This window comes from Pecten maximus, unplaced genomic scaffold, assembly GCF_902652985.1.
Source record: "Pecten maximus unplaced genomic scaffold, xPecMax1.1, whole genome shotgun sequence".
NCBI classification, from domain to species: domain Eukaryota; kingdom Metazoa; phylum Mollusca; class Bivalvia; order Pectinida; family Pectinidae; genus Pecten; species Pecten maximus.
Window position 1 is genome coordinate 1 of NW_022979388.1, and position 22,120 is coordinate 22,120.

The window sequence follows — 22,120 nt, forward strand, 5'->3', positions numbered from 1 at the left end:
CTGTGTTTGGTCATTTCTGAGTGAGAGATTACCTAGGTGATCCTGATGAATACATAAGTTACTTTGGTCATTTCTGAGTCAGTGATACCTAGGTGATTCTGATGAATACATAAGTTACTGTGGTCATTTCTGAGTCAGTGATACCTAGGTGATCCTGATGAATACATAAGTTACTTTGGTTATTTCTGAGTCAGTGATACCTAGGTGATTCTGATGAATACATAAGTTACTTTGGTCATTTCTGAGTCAGTGATACCTAGGTGATCCTGATGAATACATAAGTTACTGTGTTTGGTCATTTCTGAGTCAGTGATACCTAGGTGATTCTGATGAATACATAAGTTACTGTGGTCATTTCTGAGTCAGTGATACCTAGGTGATCCTGATGAATACATAAGTTACTGTGGTCATTTCTGAGTCAGTGATACCTTGGTGATCCTGATGAATACATAAGTTACATGTGGTCATTTCTGAGTCAGTGATACCTAGGTGATTCTGATGAATACATAAGTTACATGTGGTCATTTCTGAGTCAGTGATACCTAGGTGATCCTGATGAATACGTAAGTTACTTTGGTCATTTCTGAGTCAGTGATACCTAGGTGATTCTGATGAATACATAAGTTACATGTGGTCATTTCTGAGTCAGTGATACCTAGGTGATCCTGATGAACACATAAGTTACTGTGGTCATTTCTGAGTCAGTGATACCTAGGTGATTCTGATGAATACATAAGTTACTTTGGTCATTTCTGAGTGAGAGATTACCTAGGTGATCCTGATGAATACATAAGTTACTGTGTTTGGTCTGAGTCAGTGATACCTAGGTGATTCTGATGAATACATAAGTTACTGTGTTTGGTCTGAGTCAGTGATACCTAGGTGATCCTGATGAATACATAAGTTACTGTGTTTGGTCTGAGTCAGTGATACCTAGGTGATTCTGATGAATACATAAGTTACTGTGGTCATTTCTGAGTCAGTGATACCTAGGTGATCCTGATATTTTGATTTCTCAAATATGGTTTCAACACATATCCTTTATACAATTGTTTTACTGCATTGTTACTGTTAGTGTCAAAAATATTTAGATGGAAAATCAGAGTAGGAGCTTTACCACAAAATCTAGTTTGGTGCTCTATATTGCCTGTACGACCACTGCCTCCTAGCTGTTGATGACATTTTGCCTCATACGTCCCAGATGTGCACGTGCAGCTATCGGGTCAGTTCGAGTTCAAATGAATGTTGGAGAAGTTTAAATTAAAATTTTTATTGTACCGATAATAATTACCTACCGATTTTTAACAGATGAAATTCACATTTTTCTCATAACATTCAAGGTTATATAAAGTTTCATGCATTTTTTGCATTACACATTGTATAGTGATTTTAATTAAAATGGACAATGTTTTGGTGAAGAAATATCTTAGATCCTATTACTAACTTTTGAGTACATCAAATAGTTTGCCATCTTTACAACGAACAACCTTCTACACTGTAACCACCTTTCCGAGGTTTCTTCTATCATATGTCTGAGGCAATCGTATCTAATTTGTATTATTCATGAGATTAAACAATAAAGTTGTATACCTATCTCCCTAACAGAATTACTGGGACATAATTAACATGGATCATGTTCACTGGATATCAAAATTCATTGGACTAGTGAAGACACAAACTCCGGCATGATACCAATGGTATACAGATATGTGTACAATCCTATTAATGGTATCTGTCAGATAACAAACTCTACATAATGTAATATAGAGCTATACCAGAGTAACTGTCTGGAATACATAATTCAACAATGTAATTTTAATGTAGTATATTGATTTATGAAGATATATATTTTACTATACTGAGAATATCCACTGAAAATGTTTACTCCATTGACTTAATTAATTCCTTCAAAAATATTATACTGTAGAACTCAGACTTGCTCCATTATGCATCTAATGCCACAGTTGATAAGTAGAACCAATGGTTATGCTCAAGTCATGGAATATCACCCATTGTTTATAACTAATATCAGTATAAATCAAAATTTGGCGATCCTGATAACACACAGAAGCCTACGCCTCTAAAGTAAACACAATTGTGACCTTGTACACCTATCGACGGTTCGTGATTCATGTTAGCAAATCACAGCTGGCTTCAACCCAAGCTAAACAACAGTTTTTTTAATTAATGAATGCAGCGATTTTTTCCCTTCTCTTGAACCTTTTTAACTTGATAGCAGTTATTTGTGAGCTCTAACAATTCTCTATCTAGATCCATAACAGCAGCCTAAGTTGATTGTTATCATACACACAGACAGTAATTTTTTAATGTTTGATCTCCAGTTAGTAACTATCAAAATAATGTTTCATGGACTCCTTTATTGTGCTGTTTAGATAAGTGTTTGGGATGTGGAAAGCTAAAAACCTTGACTTAATTGACTTTAATATTATACATGTGTAAAAGCTCGACAAGCCTGTGCCAGACTTTAATATTATACATGGGTAAAAGCTCGACAAGCCTGTGCCAGGTTGACCCCGCGACCCTGAGTTATCTATAGATAGCAGGATCACATGACCACATACCTTTACTTACACTACATAGGTAGGATCAACACACAGATATGTAGGTCATCTACCTATCCCCTATTCAAAGAATGAAATCTTCCTTCTGTTTCCAGAAACTATTTTATCAAACAGTATCAGGTCAATTTCTCATGATCCGTATGTTTGTCATGATCGGGAGTCACGTGATATTGTGATATCGTTATATACACATTTTATTATATCATCAGCATATACTGCCTTGATGTAATGATACATTACACATTGTAGTGTCATAAGTGACCTCCCTTTAAATATAACTACAGTTATCTCCCTTTAAATATTACTACAGTTATCTCCCTTTAAATATAACTACAGTTATCTCCCTTTAAATATTACTACAGTTGTCTCCCTTTGAAATAATTAACACTAATTAGTTCACAACATATAGCCTGTCATCACCACAGAGTATCAAAGCAGGGAACATTCATCACAGCAGAAGCTGTCCCAGGACAATATATCTGATAAACATTTAATATAAACATTCCAAACAGCTGATAATTGTTGTAGATATCAAAGGGATACGAGAGGGAAAGACAAATTACTTGTGTATATAAATAATATAAACAGGACTCTAAAGAGCAATTCAAATCAAATACTGGCAGAAAGTCAAGATAAATTAAATATCAAAATATTATAAAGTAAATTGCAAATAAGAGGCTTACCTTGACGATAATAGCTGAAGACAGTGAGTGAGATAAAGAATAATACTTTAAAAGAAGGAGAGAAAACTTACTTCCAATAGGAAGTCTCCTGACTTGAGTCCAGCTCTGTCAGATCTACTTCCTGGGTCAACACTGTCCAGGTACTGAAGGGCAGGGAATTCCGCTGTCGGACAAAAGTCCAGCTCTCCAGTGGCATTTGTCTGGGCTGTAACGAAAAGATAAATTTAGTACATGTAATTCTAGTAATGGACATGCATGATCATTTCAATAGTTATTGTCAACTGATACTTTTTGGATTACCAGATTCCAGAGATTTCTTCTCCTTTTTTGTGAGGAATCCTTTATTTATGCTCCTTTTCCAGGTTTTAAGAACATTTCTGTCTGGTGTTGTGTTATCACCATTAGTTCCAGCTGATGTTGTATGTCTAGCAGAGTAGCTGACAGTTCTTCCCGATTTTACAACATTTCCCATCCTGATCAATGTCACTGTTACTTTCTACAGGCCCTCTTTCCCAGAGAAAGCCACCAACACAAAAACCTCTTCAACTCCACAATTAAACCTCTCCCTATAAAACCTCTTCAACTCCACAATTTCACCTCTCCCTGTAAAACCTCTTCAACTCCACAATTTCACCTCTCCCTGTAAAACCTCTTCAACTCCACAAGTTCACCTCTCCCTGATAAAGGTAGAACTTCTCTTTGAGGACAGCCAGTATTTCCACAAAACCTTCCCTGAGTTACAGCCACCAATTTCATAGAAATACCTGTCTATGAAAACAGCAACCGACTGCAGGGAAACTCTCCAAGATCAATTTAATTATCACAAAAACTCCATGACAGGCACTTTCAGTTACTGTAAACTTTTAATGGAGTACTAGTTACTATAATCGACACGAGGCTATTCATCATCACAAGACCTGGCATGAAGAAACAGGAACATATAGCTGTTTCAAAATTCCTTCACCTGTGAAGTCCATATCAGGCATTCTAGACACTCCATGGCTAAAACCAAGTTAGCTTTCAGTCGCAAGTCAGACTCGGTGTATAATTACGTTTAAATTCAATTTTCTGTTCATAACTCCGTGGAATTTGTTCTCAATTTTCAGGATTAATATCGCTTTGATTGGGTCAACACTGCTTAAATATATCATTAGGATTATATATCAGCCTGGTTGACAGTCCTTTGGTGTGGGGTGTCATTCGTGTACAACATCTGCTGTAGTTCCTATAGCTTAAAACCTTCTCCATACACTCAATCATTATTATCAATAGGGAAAGAAATGTTCGGTCATTCAAGTCATCCAAAGGTACAAACAAAAACTACTTTATACAGCAATGAAAACCAGAGATTGGTAGTATAGGAGTGGAATTTCACTGTGTTCCAGTGAACCCTGACCAATCTCCGCTGATAATGGCCGTATGTCTGATGTAGCAGCCTATTAGTACATAACATATAAAAGGAATATATTTGTATTTAGTGAAAGAATGTAAAATCCTCCACACTTCTTTGTTAGAGGTCATCGCCATTCTTGTTCTAACAACGGTCAATAAACAACATTCCAAACAAAACCCTCATTACAGCATTCACACCGGTAACTTTTTTGTTTTTCTATCAGTTATGAATGTACAGTACCACAAAGGAATCAATCCACCTGACTTGACTTGTACCCTACAGCTAATTTAACTTTATTTTTGCTTGCTTTCTTACACGACACTTTGAACCTCATAGAATAAAAGTAGGCCAATTGTTTGAGATCACCTGAATAATCTCACATGCCCTGAAACAAGCTGTTCTTTGCTCTAGAATTTATATTATTAAATTATCTCTTGAAAAAACATTGACTGAAGGTATTGGAAAGTAAGCAGTAAACGGTGGAGATTTGGTGAGTCTGGTGTTGATGATGAAAGGTTAACATACTTAACGTCTCCATGGTTTCACATTTTTAACAGGTTTGTAACTTTTCAAGTAGGTTTTTTTTTACCTGATATGAAAAACACTTAACTGTAACACTGGGTGTGAGTTTTATATAGTACACAGACACATGCTGGACAGTGACTGGACAGTGACTGGACACGACATGGACAGCTACTTAACATGTCAACTCGTCCATTAACATCCGACTTAGGTCTGATCAATCGTAAAGCTGTCTGTCTGACACACTAAATAGATTTTTTATCCCAATATTACATGTAATGTTTAAACGTTCATCTCAGTACTATACGTAATGTATTACCATTTATCTCAGTACTATACATAATGTATTACTATTTATCTCAGTACTATACGTAATGTATCACTATTTATCTCAGTATTACACGTAATGTATTACTATTTATCTCAGTACTATATGTAATGTATTACTATTTATCTCAGTACTATATGTAATGTATTACCATTTATCCCAGTACTATATGTAATGTATTACTATTTATCTCAGTACTATATGTAATGTATTACCATTTATCTCAGTACTATACGTAATGTATTACTATTTATCTCAGTACTATACGTAATGTATTACCATTTATCTCAGTACTATATGTAATGTATTACTATTTATCTCAGTACTATACGTAATGTATTACCATTTATCTCAGTACTATACGTAATGTATTACTATTTATCTCAGTACTATATACGTAATGTATTACTATTTATCTCAGTACTATACGTAATGTATTACTATTTATCTCAGTACTATACGTAATGTATTACTATTTATCTCAGTACTATATACGTAATGTATTACCATTTATCTCAGTACTATACGTAATGTATTACTATTTATCCCAGTACTATACGTAATGTATTACTATTTATCTCAGTACTATACGTAATGTATTACCATTTATCACAGTACTATACGTAATGTATTACCATTTATCTCAGTACTATACGTAATGTATTACTATTTATCTCAGTACTATATGTAATGTATTACTATTTATCCCAGTACTATACGTAATGTATTACCATTTATCTCAGTACTATACGTAATGTATTACCATTTATCTCAGTACTATACGTAATGTATTACTATTTATCTCAGTACTATATGTAATGTATTACTATTTATCTCAGTACTATACGTAATGTATTACCATTTATCTCAGTATTATACGTAATGTATTACCATTTATCACAGTACTATATGTAATGTATTACTATTTATCCCAGTACTATACGTAATGTATTACCATTTATCTCAGTATTATACGTAATGTATTACCATTTATCACAGTACTATATGTAATGTATTACTATTTATCTCAGTACTATATGTAATGTATTACCATTTATCTCAGTACTATACGTAATGTATTACTATTTATCTCAGTACTATATGTAATGTATTACCATTTATCTCAGTACTATACGTAATGTATTACCATTTATCTCAGTACTATACGTAATGTATTACTATTTATCTCAGTACTATATACGTAATGTATTACCATTTATCTCAGTACTATAGTAATGTATTACCATTTATCTCAGTACTATAGTAATGTATTACTATTTATCCCAGTACTATACGTAATGTATTACTATTTATCTCAGTACTATACGTAATGTATTACTATTTATCTCAGTACTATACGTAATGTATTACTATTTATCCAAGTACTATACGTAATGTATTACCATTTATCTCAGTACTATATGTAATGTATTACTATTTATCTCAGTACTATACGTAATGTATTACTATTTATCTCAGTACTATACGTAATGTATTACTATTTATCTCAGTACTATACGTAATGTATCACTATTTATCTCAGTATTATACGTAATGTATTACTATTTATCTCAGTACTATATGTAATGTATTACTATTTATCTCAGTACTATACGTAATGTATTACTATTTATCTCAGTACTATACGTAATGTATTACTATTTATCTCAGTACTATACATAATGTATTACTATTTATCTCAGTACTATATGTAATGTATTACTATTTATCTCAGTACTATATACGTAATGTATTACTATTTATCTCAGTACTATACGTAATGTATTACCATTTATCTCAGTACTATACGTAATGTATTACTATTTATCTCAGTACTATATGTAATGTATTACCATTTATCTCAGTACTATACGTAATGTATTACTATTTATCTCAGTACTATATGTAATGTATTACTATTTATCTCAGTACTATACGTAATGTATTACCATTTATCCCAGTACTATATGTAATGTATTACTATTTATCTCAGTACTATATGTAATGTATTACCATTTATCTCAGTACTATACGTAATGTATTACTATTTATCCAAGTACTATACGTAATGTATTACCATTTATCACAGTACTATATGTAATGTATTACCATTTATCTCAGTACTATACGTAATGTATTACTATTTATCTCAGTACTATACGTAATGTATTACTATTTATCACAGTACTATAGTAATGTATTACCATTTATCACAGTACTATATGTAATATATTACCATTTATCTCAGTACTATACGTAATGTATTACTATTTATCCAAGTACTATACGTAATGTATTAACATTTATCACAGTACTATACGTAATGTATTACTATTTATCACAGTACTATACGTAATGTATTACTATTTATCCAAGTACTATACGTAATGTATTACCATTTATCACAGTACTATATGTAATGTATTACCATTTATCTCAGTACTATACGTAATGTATTACTATTTATCCAAGTACTATACGTAATGTATTACCATTTATCCCAGTACTATACGTAATGTATTACTATTTATCTCAGTACTATACGTAATGTATTAACATTTATCCCAGTACTATACGTAATGTATTACTATTTATCTCAGTACTATACGTAATGTATTACTATTTATCTCAGTACTATAGTAATGTATTACCATTTATCCCAGTACTATACGTAATGTATCACTATTTATCTCAGTACTATACATAATGTATCAACATTTATCTCAGTACTATACGTAATGTATTACCATTTATCATATGACTACCGTTATATACGGTGTCATAAACCTATCACGTAAATTTTCTTTATGACACTAGTGTAATAACACCTTTCGCTAGCCTACGTACGCTGATTGGCTGGTTCCGTGAGAACTGTATTCATACGCGTGGGAACGACCTACTTCTTTTTACTACGACTCGTAAAAATGGCGACTAGTGCTTGTAAACTTTGAAAGAAAATCAACTGAACGACAAATCGGTCTATTAGTATTAACAGAACATGTTGTACAATCAAAGATAAAATCCTAGATGTACACAGCCTAAGTTTTTTAATTATATTTATGCTATAAGATGTTAATTAGGCCTAGCAAACATTTATTTTATGACCCCTAGTAACATATTTTAACTCCGATAGAAAATTGCGGTTGCGTTGTCCGATGAGACATATCTAGTCTAGATTACTTTCAAATAAACAAATAATAACATTATTTAATAAAATCCTCATGAAAAACGGCAATGTAGTTTGTTACAACTTGCCTTCAACGGTTACTCATAATAACATGCTGACACTGTCGTCGACAAACTCGTGTAATGTCAACACAAACAACACTGCCAACCAATCGGCATCCAACGTCGCTTTTCAGGGCAGTCTGAACACAATGTTCAGTTAGAATATTTCACATCTCCATAAACTCCCGCGAGGACGAGGATAAACACAAAGCAGTGAAAAGGCGCCGTACATTGGTTCTGTACGACAGCGACGGCGAATAGACATTTGTACAACGAAGCCTCCATTATCGCCCCAAGTGACGTCACTGCTTCGTCACATCAAAAACAGTCGCTCATGTACTTTCAAACTAAAATATTTTCGTCATTGTTTCAAACACCAAGGACAATTTATCTATTATAGATTAAATGAAAAAAATGCTGAAATTTTGTTTTGAGACGTGTATTTAAAAAATGAATCCTTTTCAAGAGTCAGTTGTGTTAGAACTATTTCTTCTCTCGTCGGTATAATTGACCTACTTCGAAGGTTCGAGTGATTTGGTTGAGATGTGACGATTCAAGGCAAAAGAGAGAATCAGTTTTTGATGGGGAACGATGAAAGAAAACGTCATATGATAAAAAGAATTTGTCATTCGTTTCCCTTCATATTAGATTTATGATACTCGTTTAGAATTTTTTATTTTTGCTCGCCAGAGGCTCGAAAAAATAAAAAATTCAAAACTCGTATCATAAATCTAATATGAAGGGAAACTCATGACAGATCCTCTATTTATCCCAATAATATTCCAATATCAAGTTAAGTTGATATTATGGTCAGAGTGGGTTAAAGGATGGTACAATTTGAGACAATTAAGATACAATAGAGTAAAAAAAAAGTATATACATCAGGGTGTTCCATCCTTCTAGGTGATCTATCGTTATCTAGGGTGTTCCATCCTTCTAGGTGATCTATCGCTATCTATGTATCGTTGGTTGAGATTTGAGGAGTCACAGTGATGACCGGGGATTCCTGTACGGGGCCAACAATGTCCCCACTCAGTCATTTGACAGTAATATACCTCCTTCATTACGACCCCTATCTGACAAATGGTCCCTCATGCAGATTCAGACATTCCTTCTAATCATCCTAATCACCAATAAAGCAATGTAACACCTACTGGGTGATCTTTAATCCATCGCCATTTATCCTCCTACCTGGTATAGATATAGCCAGAGTTTGGTTGGAGCTGTGTAAGTACCAGATACACAGAAATATCCCAACACCTCTCTCTGGTATAGATATAGCCAGAGTTTGGTTGGAGCTGTGTAAGTACCAGATACCCAGAAATATCCCTACACCTCTCTCTGGTATAGATATAGCCAGAGTTTGGTTGGAGCTGTGTCAGTACCAGATACACAGAAATATCCCTACACCTCTCTCTGGTATAGATATAGCCAGAGTTTGGTTGGACCTGTGTAAGTACCAGATACACAGAAATATCCCTACACCTCTCTCTGGTATAGATATAGCCAGAGTTTGGTTGGAGCTGTGTAAGTACCAGATACCCAGAAATATCCCTACACCTCTCTCTGGTATAGATATAGCCAGAGTTTGGTTGGAGCTGTGTAAGTACCAGATACCCAGAAATATCCCTATACACCTCTCTCTGGTATAGATATAGCCAGAGTTTGGTAGGAGCTGTGTCAGTACCAGATACACAGAAATATCCCTACACCTCTCTCTGGTATAGATATAGCCAGAGTTTGGTTGGAGCTGTGTAAGTACCAGATACCCAGAAATATCCCTACACCTCTCTCTGGTATAGATATAGCCAGAGTTTGGTAGGAGCTGTGTCAGTACCAGATACACAGAAATATCCCTACACCTCTCTCTGGTATAGATATAGCCAGAGTTTGGTTGGAGCTGTGTAAGTACCAGATACCCAGAAATATCCCTACACCTCTCTCTGGTATAGATATAGCCAGAGTTTGGTTGGAGCTGTGTAAGTACCAGATACACAGAAATATCCCTATACACCTCTCTCTGGTATAGATATAGCCAGAGTTTGGTTGGAGCTGTGTAAGTACCAGATACACAGAAATATCCCAACACCTCTCTCTGGTATAGATATAGCCAGAGTTTGGTTGGAGCTGTGTAAGTACCAGATACACAGAAATATCCCAACACCTCTCTCTGGTATAGATATAGCCAGAGTTTGGTTGGAGCTGTGTCAGTACCAGATACACAGAAATATCCCTACACCTCTCTCTGGTATAGATATAGCCAAAGTTTGGTTGGAGCTATGTAAGTACCAGATACCCAGAAATATCCCTACACCTCTCTCTGGTATAGATATAGCCAGAGTTTGGTTGGACCTGTGTAAGTACCAGATATACAGAAATATCCCTACACCTCTCTCTGGTATAGATATAGCCAGAGTTTGGTTGGAGCTGTGTAAGTACCAGATACCCAGAAATATCCCTACACCTCTCTCTGGTATAGATATAGCCAGAGTTTGGTTGGAGCTGTGTAAGTACCAGATACCCAGAAATATCCCTATACACCTCTCTCTGGTATAGATATAGCCAGAGTTTGGTTGGAGCTGTGTAAGTACCAGATACCCAGAAATATCCCTATACACCTCTCTCTGGTATAGATATAGCCAGAGTTTGGTTGGAGCTGTGTAAGTACCAGATACCCAGAAATATCCCTACACCTCTCTCTGGTATAGATATAGCCAGAGTTTGGTTGGAGCTGTGTCAGTACCAGATACCCAGAAATATCCCTACACCTCTCTCTGGTATAGATATAGCCAGAGTTTGGTTGGAGCTGTGTAAGTACCAGATACACAGAAATATCCCTACACCTCTCTCTGGTATAGATATAGCCAGAGTTTGGTTGGAGCTGTGTAAGTACCAGATACCCAGAAATATCCCTACACCTCTCTCTGGTATAGATATAGCCAGAGTTTGGTTGGAGCTGTGTCAGTACCAGATACCCAGAAATATCCCTACACCTCTCTCTGGTATAGATATAGCCAGAGTTTAGTTGGAGCTGTGTAAGTACCAGATACCCAGAAATATCCCTACACCTCTCTCTGGTATAGATATAGCCAGAGTTTGGTTGGAGCTGTGTAAGTACCAGATACACAGAAATATCCCTACACCTCTCCCTGGTATAGATATAGCCAGAGTTTGGTTGGAGCTGTGTAAGTACCAGATACCCAGAAATATCCCTACACCTCTCTCTGGTATAGATATAGCCAGAGTTTGGTTGGAGCTGTGTAAGTACCAGATACACAGAAATATCCCTACACCTCTCTCTGGTATAGATATAGCCAGAGTTTGGTTGGAGCTGTGTAAGTACCAGATACACAGAAATATCCCAACACCTCTCTCTGGTATAGATATAGCCAGAGTTTGGTTGGAGCTGTGTAAGTACCAGATACACAGAAATATCCCAACACCTCTCTCTGGTATAGATATAGCCAGAGTTTGGTTGGAGCTGTGTCAGTACCAGATACACAGAAATATCCCTACACCTCTCTCTGGTATAGATATAGCCAGAGTTTGGTTGGAGCTGTGTAAGTACCAGATACACAGAAATATCCCTACACCTCTCTCTGGTATAGATATAGCCAGAGTTTGGTTGGAGCTGTGTAAGTACCAGATACCCAGAAATATCCGTACACCTCTCTCTGGTATAGATATAGCCAGAGTTTGGTTGGAGCTGTGTCAGTACCAGATACACAGAAATATCCCTACACCTCTCTCTGGTATAGATATAGCCAGAGTTTGGTTGGAGCTGTGTAAGTACCAGATACACAGAAATATCCCTATACACCTCTCTCTGGTATAGATATAGCCAGAATTTGGTTGGACCTGTGTAAGTACCAGATACACAGAATATCTAGCAGTGGGACAAAATATTCCTCTAAAATCTTGCACATGCTTCTATGGTTTTTAATGGACAATTATCAAAGGAAGTCTTTGGGTTTTTTGTCAATAAAAGTAGGAGATTCCTTCCTAGTATCTATATATATCCAAACTAAGTGGTGCCAGCACTAATCCTAACAGTATTTCTCCACACTTGGTGACAGCTGTTCATACCATTGTATTCTGACACCCCATACCTTATCATCAACATATTTTACTGTTGCTAAGGTAACCGAACCTTCAAACCAGTTTCTTCACTGCTGTCAAGGTTTCCAATAACTTCCATCTCATCAATGTTAGAAAATGACTCATCTTAAAATTCAATAGCTAAGTGGATTATAGGAAGCCGGGTCCTGACTGTTGACGAGGAATTAATGAGATGGTGTCCTCCATCTCTATACTGGACCAGGTATACACAGCTGACAAGTATCATACAAATATCCGTGTAGATATCAAACTGTTGGGCACAGGACAAGCTATTTATTGACCAATGACAGTAAATGGATGTCACCCTAAAGGACACTTAAATGGACCAATCACATTTGATTATTCAGATGCACTATAAATAACTACAATCTGTAGACCATAAATATCACTTCTGTGGACTGATAATTTGCTGTAGCCATAACAGTAAGATAATTACCGGAAAACCACTTAACCTCCCATTAATTAATGTTAAGTTAAAGAATCCTGATCATTTTCAATATAAAACCCAACAACATGAAAGAATGACCTGAGCGACCATAAGAAAGGGAGATCACTCTATCACTACCATCGATCTCAAAATATACCTACGCAGTTCATTCAGCCAGAAATGTCCAATATCTGTGTGCTCCCGATTTTTAGATCTTTTCCATCGAAAACATTTCATTATTTTCCGCTTACAGGCCATGTCATATCCACCACCACATGCCCAGTACGTATCACAAATTTGCGCTTCAGGGGGAAATATGTGTAAATCTTAACGCCAGTCAATGATCAAACAAAGCCAGCAGTCTCAAACAGAATTGATTTCACTGATGTGATACTGACATATGTCTTAACAGTGGCAACAGCTTGACATCTTCCTTGAATTCATACCCAACCACTGAATTTCTATAATGGACCCAGCTTGACTTTATTTGATTTATTCTATTGCAGCTGTATGGGGTAGATTAGGTTAACTGTGATTTCACATTGAGCATATACTGTAAAACTTGAGGGAGGCTGAATTATAGTTTTGTGATGTAACCCTTTCACAGAAAACAGCTGTTCATACCTTGAGACATCTTACATACCATAATGTATCATCGTCAGTAGGGACTAACCTTGGTGTAAATGTTATTTACCTGTGAAATGTTTGGTAATTATATCAACCCTTCACTGTGTTATTTCACAGATGAAATGTTCGGTAATAATACCCCCTCGCTATTTTTTTACCTGTGAAATGTTTGGTAATATCAACCCTTCACTGTGTTATTTCACAGATGAAATGTTCGGTAATAATACCCCCTCGTTATTTTTTCACCTGTGAAATGTTTGGTAATATCAACCCTTCACTGTGTTATTTCACAGATGAAATGTTCGGTAATAATACCCCCTCGTTATTTTTTCACCTGTGAAATTTTTGGTAATATAAACCCTTCACTGTGTTATTTCACAGATGAAATGTTCGGTAATAACACCCCCTCGCTATTTTTTTACCTGTGAAATGTTAAATTATCAATCTGATTATTAATCTGTGTATAAAAGATATAAAATTCATATCTAACCATGAGTCTGTTTCACCCATTAGAGAGGTCTATGTAGTCACCTGGGTTTATCACAGTACCAGATTACCTACAATAATGATGACCTTTGACCTATTGATTAGATCTATAGTATTGATCTAGGATACACAGTACACCTATACACCTGCATGGTCACCCTGTTAGTACCCACGCCACACTGAATGTTCATGCTATAGGTTACATATCCACAGTTACCTATAACACATACAACGTGTACATAAAGACAGGACAGTTATTTTGGGATCAGGACATGAGAATATTTATATGAACTTCCAACTTCATACCGAGACCTGTAGTATTTGACATTAAAGTCATTTTTAATTTGATACTATTTTCTGTATGAGGTTTGTTACTTGGCCTAACCTTTACCTATCTCGGTGTACTAACGGCATGGAAGGCAACATTTTGAGGGACTCTGATCATATACCAAGAATATAACCTTATATACAAGGGAAACTGAAGTTAGAAATCTATGTTGAAGACCAACACAAAAGGGAGAATGGTTCAAAATAAAAGGAGAGTTGTAAAGTCTTCATGTAAAAATAGATCATGTTTTACATTGGGAAGTAACAGATAGACAAAGCTTCCCAGGCAGGTGTGAGATAGGTACATGTCCAGGTCAATTTTTCTCGCTAAATCCCCCAGGCTCTTGATTTATCCATGTAATTTCAAATAAATCAAATGTTTGTGTGCCTTCCCTGATCCAGGTAAGTTGACACAAGGTAACACTGTCCCTCATAATAGGCCAACAATCCACACAGGTCAAACACTATACAGTTTAAACTTCATCAAAAATCTCTTACAGAAACTTTACTAATGGCACAGTGTATCTCGGCAAATCATAGAATTTCTGTACAGGTAGATGTCTACAGTCTTAGCTAAATCTGGTGCAGAGGTAGTCAATTAAGCTAACCAGAGTTTTTACCTGCTGTTAAATACATGGGGAGGAGGGGGCATACCAATCCTCAGGTGTATTGTCAACAAAAACTCTAATCTTCAATAAACTTGGGTGACAGAAAAGTCATTCCTCTCATGTTTTTCTAACACTTTGTGGTTTTCATGGCGGACTTACTGATGTGTAAAATTTCTTGATGATTTTTACCTGGCCAGGGCAAACAAGCTGATATCTTGACTAAACATCTGAACAGAGGCCAACTCCTTCACTGACCCTAAAGTTGTAACAACCAACTCAAAAACTCATTCAACAAAATTCAACTTCTCAAAACAGATTTCATATCAATGCAAAGGGCACCATAAATCTCCAATCTTTGCCTCCCAAGGGTCACAAGTAGGTCTTAATGTCACCGAATGTAGAGAAAAAGTACGACCTAGACAAGGTACATGTCACTAAACTTAACGAAAAGTATGATCTAGACATCGCAACCTCAACTAACCGCTACACAAGGTACACGTCACTAAACTTAACGAAAAGTACGATCTAGACCTTGCAACCTCAACTAACCGCTACACAAGGTACATGTCACTAAATTAAGCTAAATAATCTACAATCTGGATGGTCACATGATCTTTATTCTACCAATGAATTTCTTATTACTATGTGGTATATGAATAATTAACCTGAGGTGATTACCACCATCAAAAAAGACCTGTTGGAAAGGTAGCGTTCTGGTAATTTTCAAATCAGGAAAGTGAATTCCGAATGTCCTCTCATTTAAAAGCTGGTATGTATAGATACGACATAGTTTATTATCAGGTGGTAGGTACATATGACGTACCAACATTTATCGCAGGTTTTCAAGTGTTGGAGGAAATGTGGTGTTATCTGAAGTAGGGTCATAATGCCATCGTGATCTGGCGACATCAATATCTATCTGTCTACCATGGCATTAGGATTCCTCTCATTTTAAATCAATTATACAATATTTCTCAAATCTAGGTTGATTTAATACTCAAAATAAATCTGAACAGATGACTCTACACATTAAAATTTTACTAACCTTGGAATAATAAAATATCCGTAATACCAAATTATCAGGACTTCAGTCTATCACACGATATAACTCGCTAAAACTACAAATCCCTGTCTGACATAACTCAACACAACATTATCTAATAATGTCTTTAGTGATTGTCATTCAAGCTGTCAAAAAGAAATCCAACTAAAATTAACTGATCATGAACTGAGTAAAAAACCTTATAATTCATAGTCACAATCTACCCGTCAACACGAACCCTGCCCTCTAGCTACCCTCGAGTACACACCTCCCAGTCCTATAAAACACAACATATCACGTTTTTAGTGAGGTACTCACACTTTGCGCCCCGTAGTACAAATCCATATCCCTCGGGTCCACGCTGTAGTACAACGGTCCGTGCTGAATAGGAACTGTAAGGAAAGAGTCAAATATTACTACATCATTCACAAATCTCAATTCACAGCAAGTAAGAAATCACGATACATATACCCTGTAATGTCAAAACATGGCTAAAGACATGACATGCAGTGCTACTCCCATTTCACTACAACATCTTGGGTATTATTCCCATATAGGACATCAAATTGTTTAGGGTTCCAACCAAAGATGTTTCTCCAGGGGCAGTACTCTGGTGCCTTTCTACATTAAGACCATTTGAATACCTCTACCAACAACAGTTGGTAAGTTTTTTCAATTTAAATGTAAATTTTTAACTGGTAAATCTTTTATTGAAACTGTCAAAAAAAGTCTCAGAAGCATCAGAAAACCACTGTATTCAATTTGTTTTCTTCAATCCAATTCCAAGACTAAAGGGTTGCAATTGGTAACAATTGTAGTAGTATATTACTGTGGTAAATATTGTAGTAGTGTATTACTGTGGTAAATATTGTAGTAGTGTATTACTGTGGTAAATATTGTAGTAGTGTATTACCATGGTAACCTTGGTAAATATTGTAGTAGTGTATTACTGTGGTAACCTTGGTAAATATTGTAGTAGTGTATTACTGTGGTAACCTTGGTAAATATTGTAGTAGTATATTACCATGGTAACCTTGGTAAATATTGTAGTAATATATTACTGTGGTAACCTTGGTAAATATTGTAGTAGTGTATTACTGTGGTAAATATTGTAGTAGTGTATTACCATGGTAACCTTGGTAAATATTGTAGTAATATATTACAGTTGTAACCTTGGTAAATATTGTAGTAGTGTATTACTGTGGTAACCTTGGTAAATATTGTAGTAATATATTACTGTGGTAAATATTGTAGTAGTGTATTACCATGGTAACCTTGGTAAATATTGTAGTAGTATATTACCATGGTAACCTTGGTAAATATTGTAGCAGTGTTACCGTCGTTACCTTGGTAAATATTGTAGTAGTATATTACTGCAGTAACCTTGTTAAATATTGTAGTAGTGTATTACTGCGGTAACCTTGGTAAATATTGTAGTAGTGTATTACTGCGGTAACCTTGTTAAATATTGTAGTAGTGTATTACCGTGGTAACCTTGGTAAATATTGTAGTAGTGTATTACTGTGGTAACCTTGGTAAATATCGTAGTAGTGTATTACTGTGGTAACCTTGGTAAATATCGTAGTAGTGTATTACAGTTGTAACCTTGTTAAATATTGTAGTAGTGTATTACTGTGGTAACCTTGGTAAATATTGTAGTAGTATATTACCACGGTTACCTTGGTAAATATTGTTGTAGTTTATTGCTTGGTAACCTTGGTAAATATTGTAGTAGTATATTACCACGGTTACCTTGGTAAATATTGTTGTAGTTTATTGCTTGGTAACCTTGGTAAATACCTTCCGCAATCTACTACCAGAGAACTTCTCTTCAGATCGATCAGTTGAGCACTAGTAATCCAGAGGTCCTGGGTTCGATCTATAGCAGAGGCAGAGATGTAAATTTAATCAATCCTGCCCTCTGTTACAGTACCAAAGTATCATCATTGATATCAAATGACTTATAAAACTTCTAAGTGCCATGCAATCTGTATACCCTTGGAAGGTGCAGAAAAAGGTCAAAAAATTATGTTGGGCAGTGATGTGACACCAGATCAACCTGATTACAGGTAGGACAGGTATACACACCTTCTGTTGTATCTACACACACCAGCTTCAAGTACAAAATGATTCATTACTTCACTATGTCGTACTTTTTATGCAGAACATGCAGACATTGTTCTGATTCCTCTATAGAATGTTATTATAAGATTGACTGCTGTTTAACTCGATACACAATGGATACACAAGTTTTCACACAGATGAAGTTCAAGTTTGGCAAAATTTTTCTCATCTTACATCATATTTCACTTCATTCTTTTCTTCATTTTATTTGTGTATTTAATGATTTATGAAGTCACACAATCCTCAATACTTCTAACAAAGTGTTTGTTACTTGTTTACCTGGGTTTACCTGTAACAGGTAAATCTGATAAGGTAGATGGAGACATCTCTACACAATAAACCCTAGGCACACAAATCTACATACTCATCCATCAATCAACAATGGCTTTAAACTCATGTATTTGAGAAATATTTATTTCAAGTCAGGAAAACAGAGACGTCAAATAGAGCCAATGACCTTCTGAATTACAATGCTGACCTCCGTAAAAATAAACCTAATTGCCATGGACACTGTATGAATTCCTTTGTAAAACAGGATGATACATTATATCTGTTGTAGTGTATACAGCTGTAGTATCAGAATACTACGTATGACCAGCCACTACTGTAAACTCTAGGCTGTCCCAATCATAAGCCTTGTGTAAATAGTTGATCTCAACACATTACAAACTTGTTACACAATATCAAACATGTTATGTCATTGTAATATCCATCGATGCTTACCTCAATGTCAAGGTAAATATTTCAATGGGAATGAATTTTACCCTACATATCTTACATGTACTTTAATGTCAAAACACTGACAAAGCCTATATATAAATTAGTATAATTTCATTACAATGTGTTGACTGAACACACTGAATTGTTACCGCCCTCCTCGCGGCCAGACAATACCTGCACTTCAGTTCTCACAGATTACACCAGCTACACAGATATATTTTATATTCATATCTATAAATAATTTTACATTATTACTAGATAGCGGCGGTGACAATCCACCACCCAATGTATCTTAAAGCATCAGAATATTCCCAAAGAAAACTTAATTAACACCCTACTCATTATAAATTGCCAATACATCAAACACTATCAGATGCCAGTGTTTAAATGCTGTAATACAGACTACCCAAACTTACATATTTTTCTTTGAGAACTTTCGTGACAGCATTGTCCTGACACTAGCTCCACCTGGTGACCAGTATCTGTCCACCAGTCACTGTCCTTGATATTCCATCATCATCGTTACCACACTGAATACACTTTTAAAACACTACTGACTTTTCAGTTTGAGGCTTCAATCACATCTTCATATCACAGATAAACTGCCTCACAGAGTGAAGCATGATAATATTTGACCTTGAAAATATATACAAGCTAACTGCAGAGTGAGGTGATGTAATTTACATCTCTGACAGTTGTCCACAGGAATCTGTGTGTGCCAATCACACCTCGATAAGGAATGCCAAAAGTTGTGATTGTTTCCAGGAACAAATGAGATGAGAGTCAGAGCAGGGATGATCCACCCCGAAATTGATACCAGCAGGATAGTGACAATCACTTCATTAGTAAGTATAGTACATGGACTCGTGATATTCTAATCTAATCTCCACATTCATCACCCTATATACAGGTGTATACCTTCTCTTGACTACCACGCACGACTGACAATTAGTTTGTCAATTAGGACACCAGGTCAACAGAAAATTGATCGGAGGTGAAAAATTTGCTGAAACTCTGATAGATAAGGACGCAATGAAATGCACTTGAAACCCACCATTAAATACATATGTTAGTTTACGCCTGATGTGGTAATCGGTATTGTGGCTGGTCTGACTGGTGTTATAAGGATGTCTGTGGTGTCTGTAAGAGACACAATATTTGGTGTCTGTAGGATATTTCTGGTATCTGTAAGAGACACAATATTTGGTGATGTTAGGATATTTCTGGTAACTGTAAGAGACACAATATTTGATGTTGTTAGGATATTTCTGGTATCTGTAAGAGACACAATATTTGGTGTCTGTAGGATATTTCTGGTGTCTGTAAGAGACACAATATTTGGTGTCTGTAGGATATTTCTGGTATCTGTAAGAGACACAATATTTGGTGTCTGTAGGATATATCTGGTGTTTGTAAGAGACACAATATTTGATGTCTGTAGGATATTTCTGGTATCTGTAAGAGACACAATATTTGGTGATGTTAGGATATATCTGGTATCTGTAAGAGACACAATATTTGATGTCTGTAGGATATTTCTGGTATCTGTAAGAGACACAATATTCGGTGATGTTAGGATATATCTGGTATCTGTAAGAGACACAATATTTGATGTCTGTAGGATATTTCTGGTGTCTGTAAGAGACACAATATTTGATGTCTGTAGGATATTTCTGGTATCTGTAAGAGACACAATATTTGGTGATGTTAGGATATCTCTGGTATCTGTAAGAGACACAATATTTGATGTCTGTAGGATATTTCTGGTGTCTGTAGGAGACACAATATTTGGTGATGTTAGGATATCTCTGGTATCTGTAAGAGACACAATATTTGATGTCTGTAGGATATTTCTGGTATCTGTAAGAGACACAATATTTGGTGTCTGTAGGATATTTCTGGTATCTGTAAGAGACACAATATTTGGTGATGTTAGGATATCTCTGGTGTCTGTAAGAGACACAATATTTGGTGTCTGTAGGATATCTCTGGTATCTGTAAGAGACACAATATTTGGTGATGTTAGGATATCTCTGGTATCTGTAAGAGACACAATATTTGATGTCTGTAGTATATCTCTGGTGTCTGTAAGAGACACAATATTTGGTGTCTGTAGGATATTTCTGGTGTCTGTAAGAGACACAATATTTGGTGATGTTAGGATATCTCTGGTATCTGTAAGAGACACAATATTTGATGTCTGTAGGATATTTCTGGTGTCTGTAAGAGACACAATATTTGGTGTCTGTAGGATATTTCTGGTATCTGTAAGAGACACAATATTTGATGTTGTTAGGATATGTCTGGTGTCTGTAAGAGAAACAACATTTGATGATGTTAGGATATGTCTGGTGTCTGTAAGAGACACAACATTTGATGATGTTAGGATATTTCTGGTATCTATAGGAGACACAATATTTGGTGGTGTCTGTAGGATATTTCTGGTATCTGTAGGAGACACAATATTTGGTGATGTTTGGATATTTCTGGTGTCTGTAAGAGACACAATATTTGGTGATGTTAGGATATGTCTGGTGTCTGTAAGAGACACAATATTTGATGATGTTAGGATATTTCTGGTATCTGTAGGAGACACAATATTTGGTGATGTTTGGATATTTCTGGTGTCTGTAAGAGACACAATATTTGGTGATGTTAGGATATGTCTGGTGTCTGTAAGAGACACAATATTTGATGATGTTAGGATATTTCTGGTGTCTGTAGGAGACACAATATTTGGTGTCTGTAGGATATTTCTGGTATCTGTAGGAGACACAATATTTGGTGATGTTTGGATATTTCTGGTGTCTGTAAGAGACACAATATTTGGTGATGTTAGGATATCTCTGGTGTCTGTAAGAGACACAATATTTGGTGTCTGTAGGATATCTCTGGTGTCTGTAA

General features: G+C 35.6%; 1 protein-coding gene across 1 annotated transcript; it reads right to left on the bottom strand.

Moving 5' to 3' along the window:
- Positions 1-3,336: 3,336 nt before the first annotated feature.
- LOC117318568 (SH3 and multiple ankyrin repeat domains protein 2-like) lies at positions 3,337-20,121 on the bottom strand (the record flags this gene model as incomplete). The annotated part of the gene is made up of 3 exons (XM_033873539.1): positions 19,633-20,121; positions 16,691-16,764; positions 3,337-3,470 (listed from the first exon to the last, which is right to left on the bottom strand). Coding segments are annotated over exons 1-3 (240 nt in total), but the record flags the coding sequence as incomplete, so codon positions are not given.
- Positions 20,122-22,120: the final 1,999 nt, after the last annotated feature.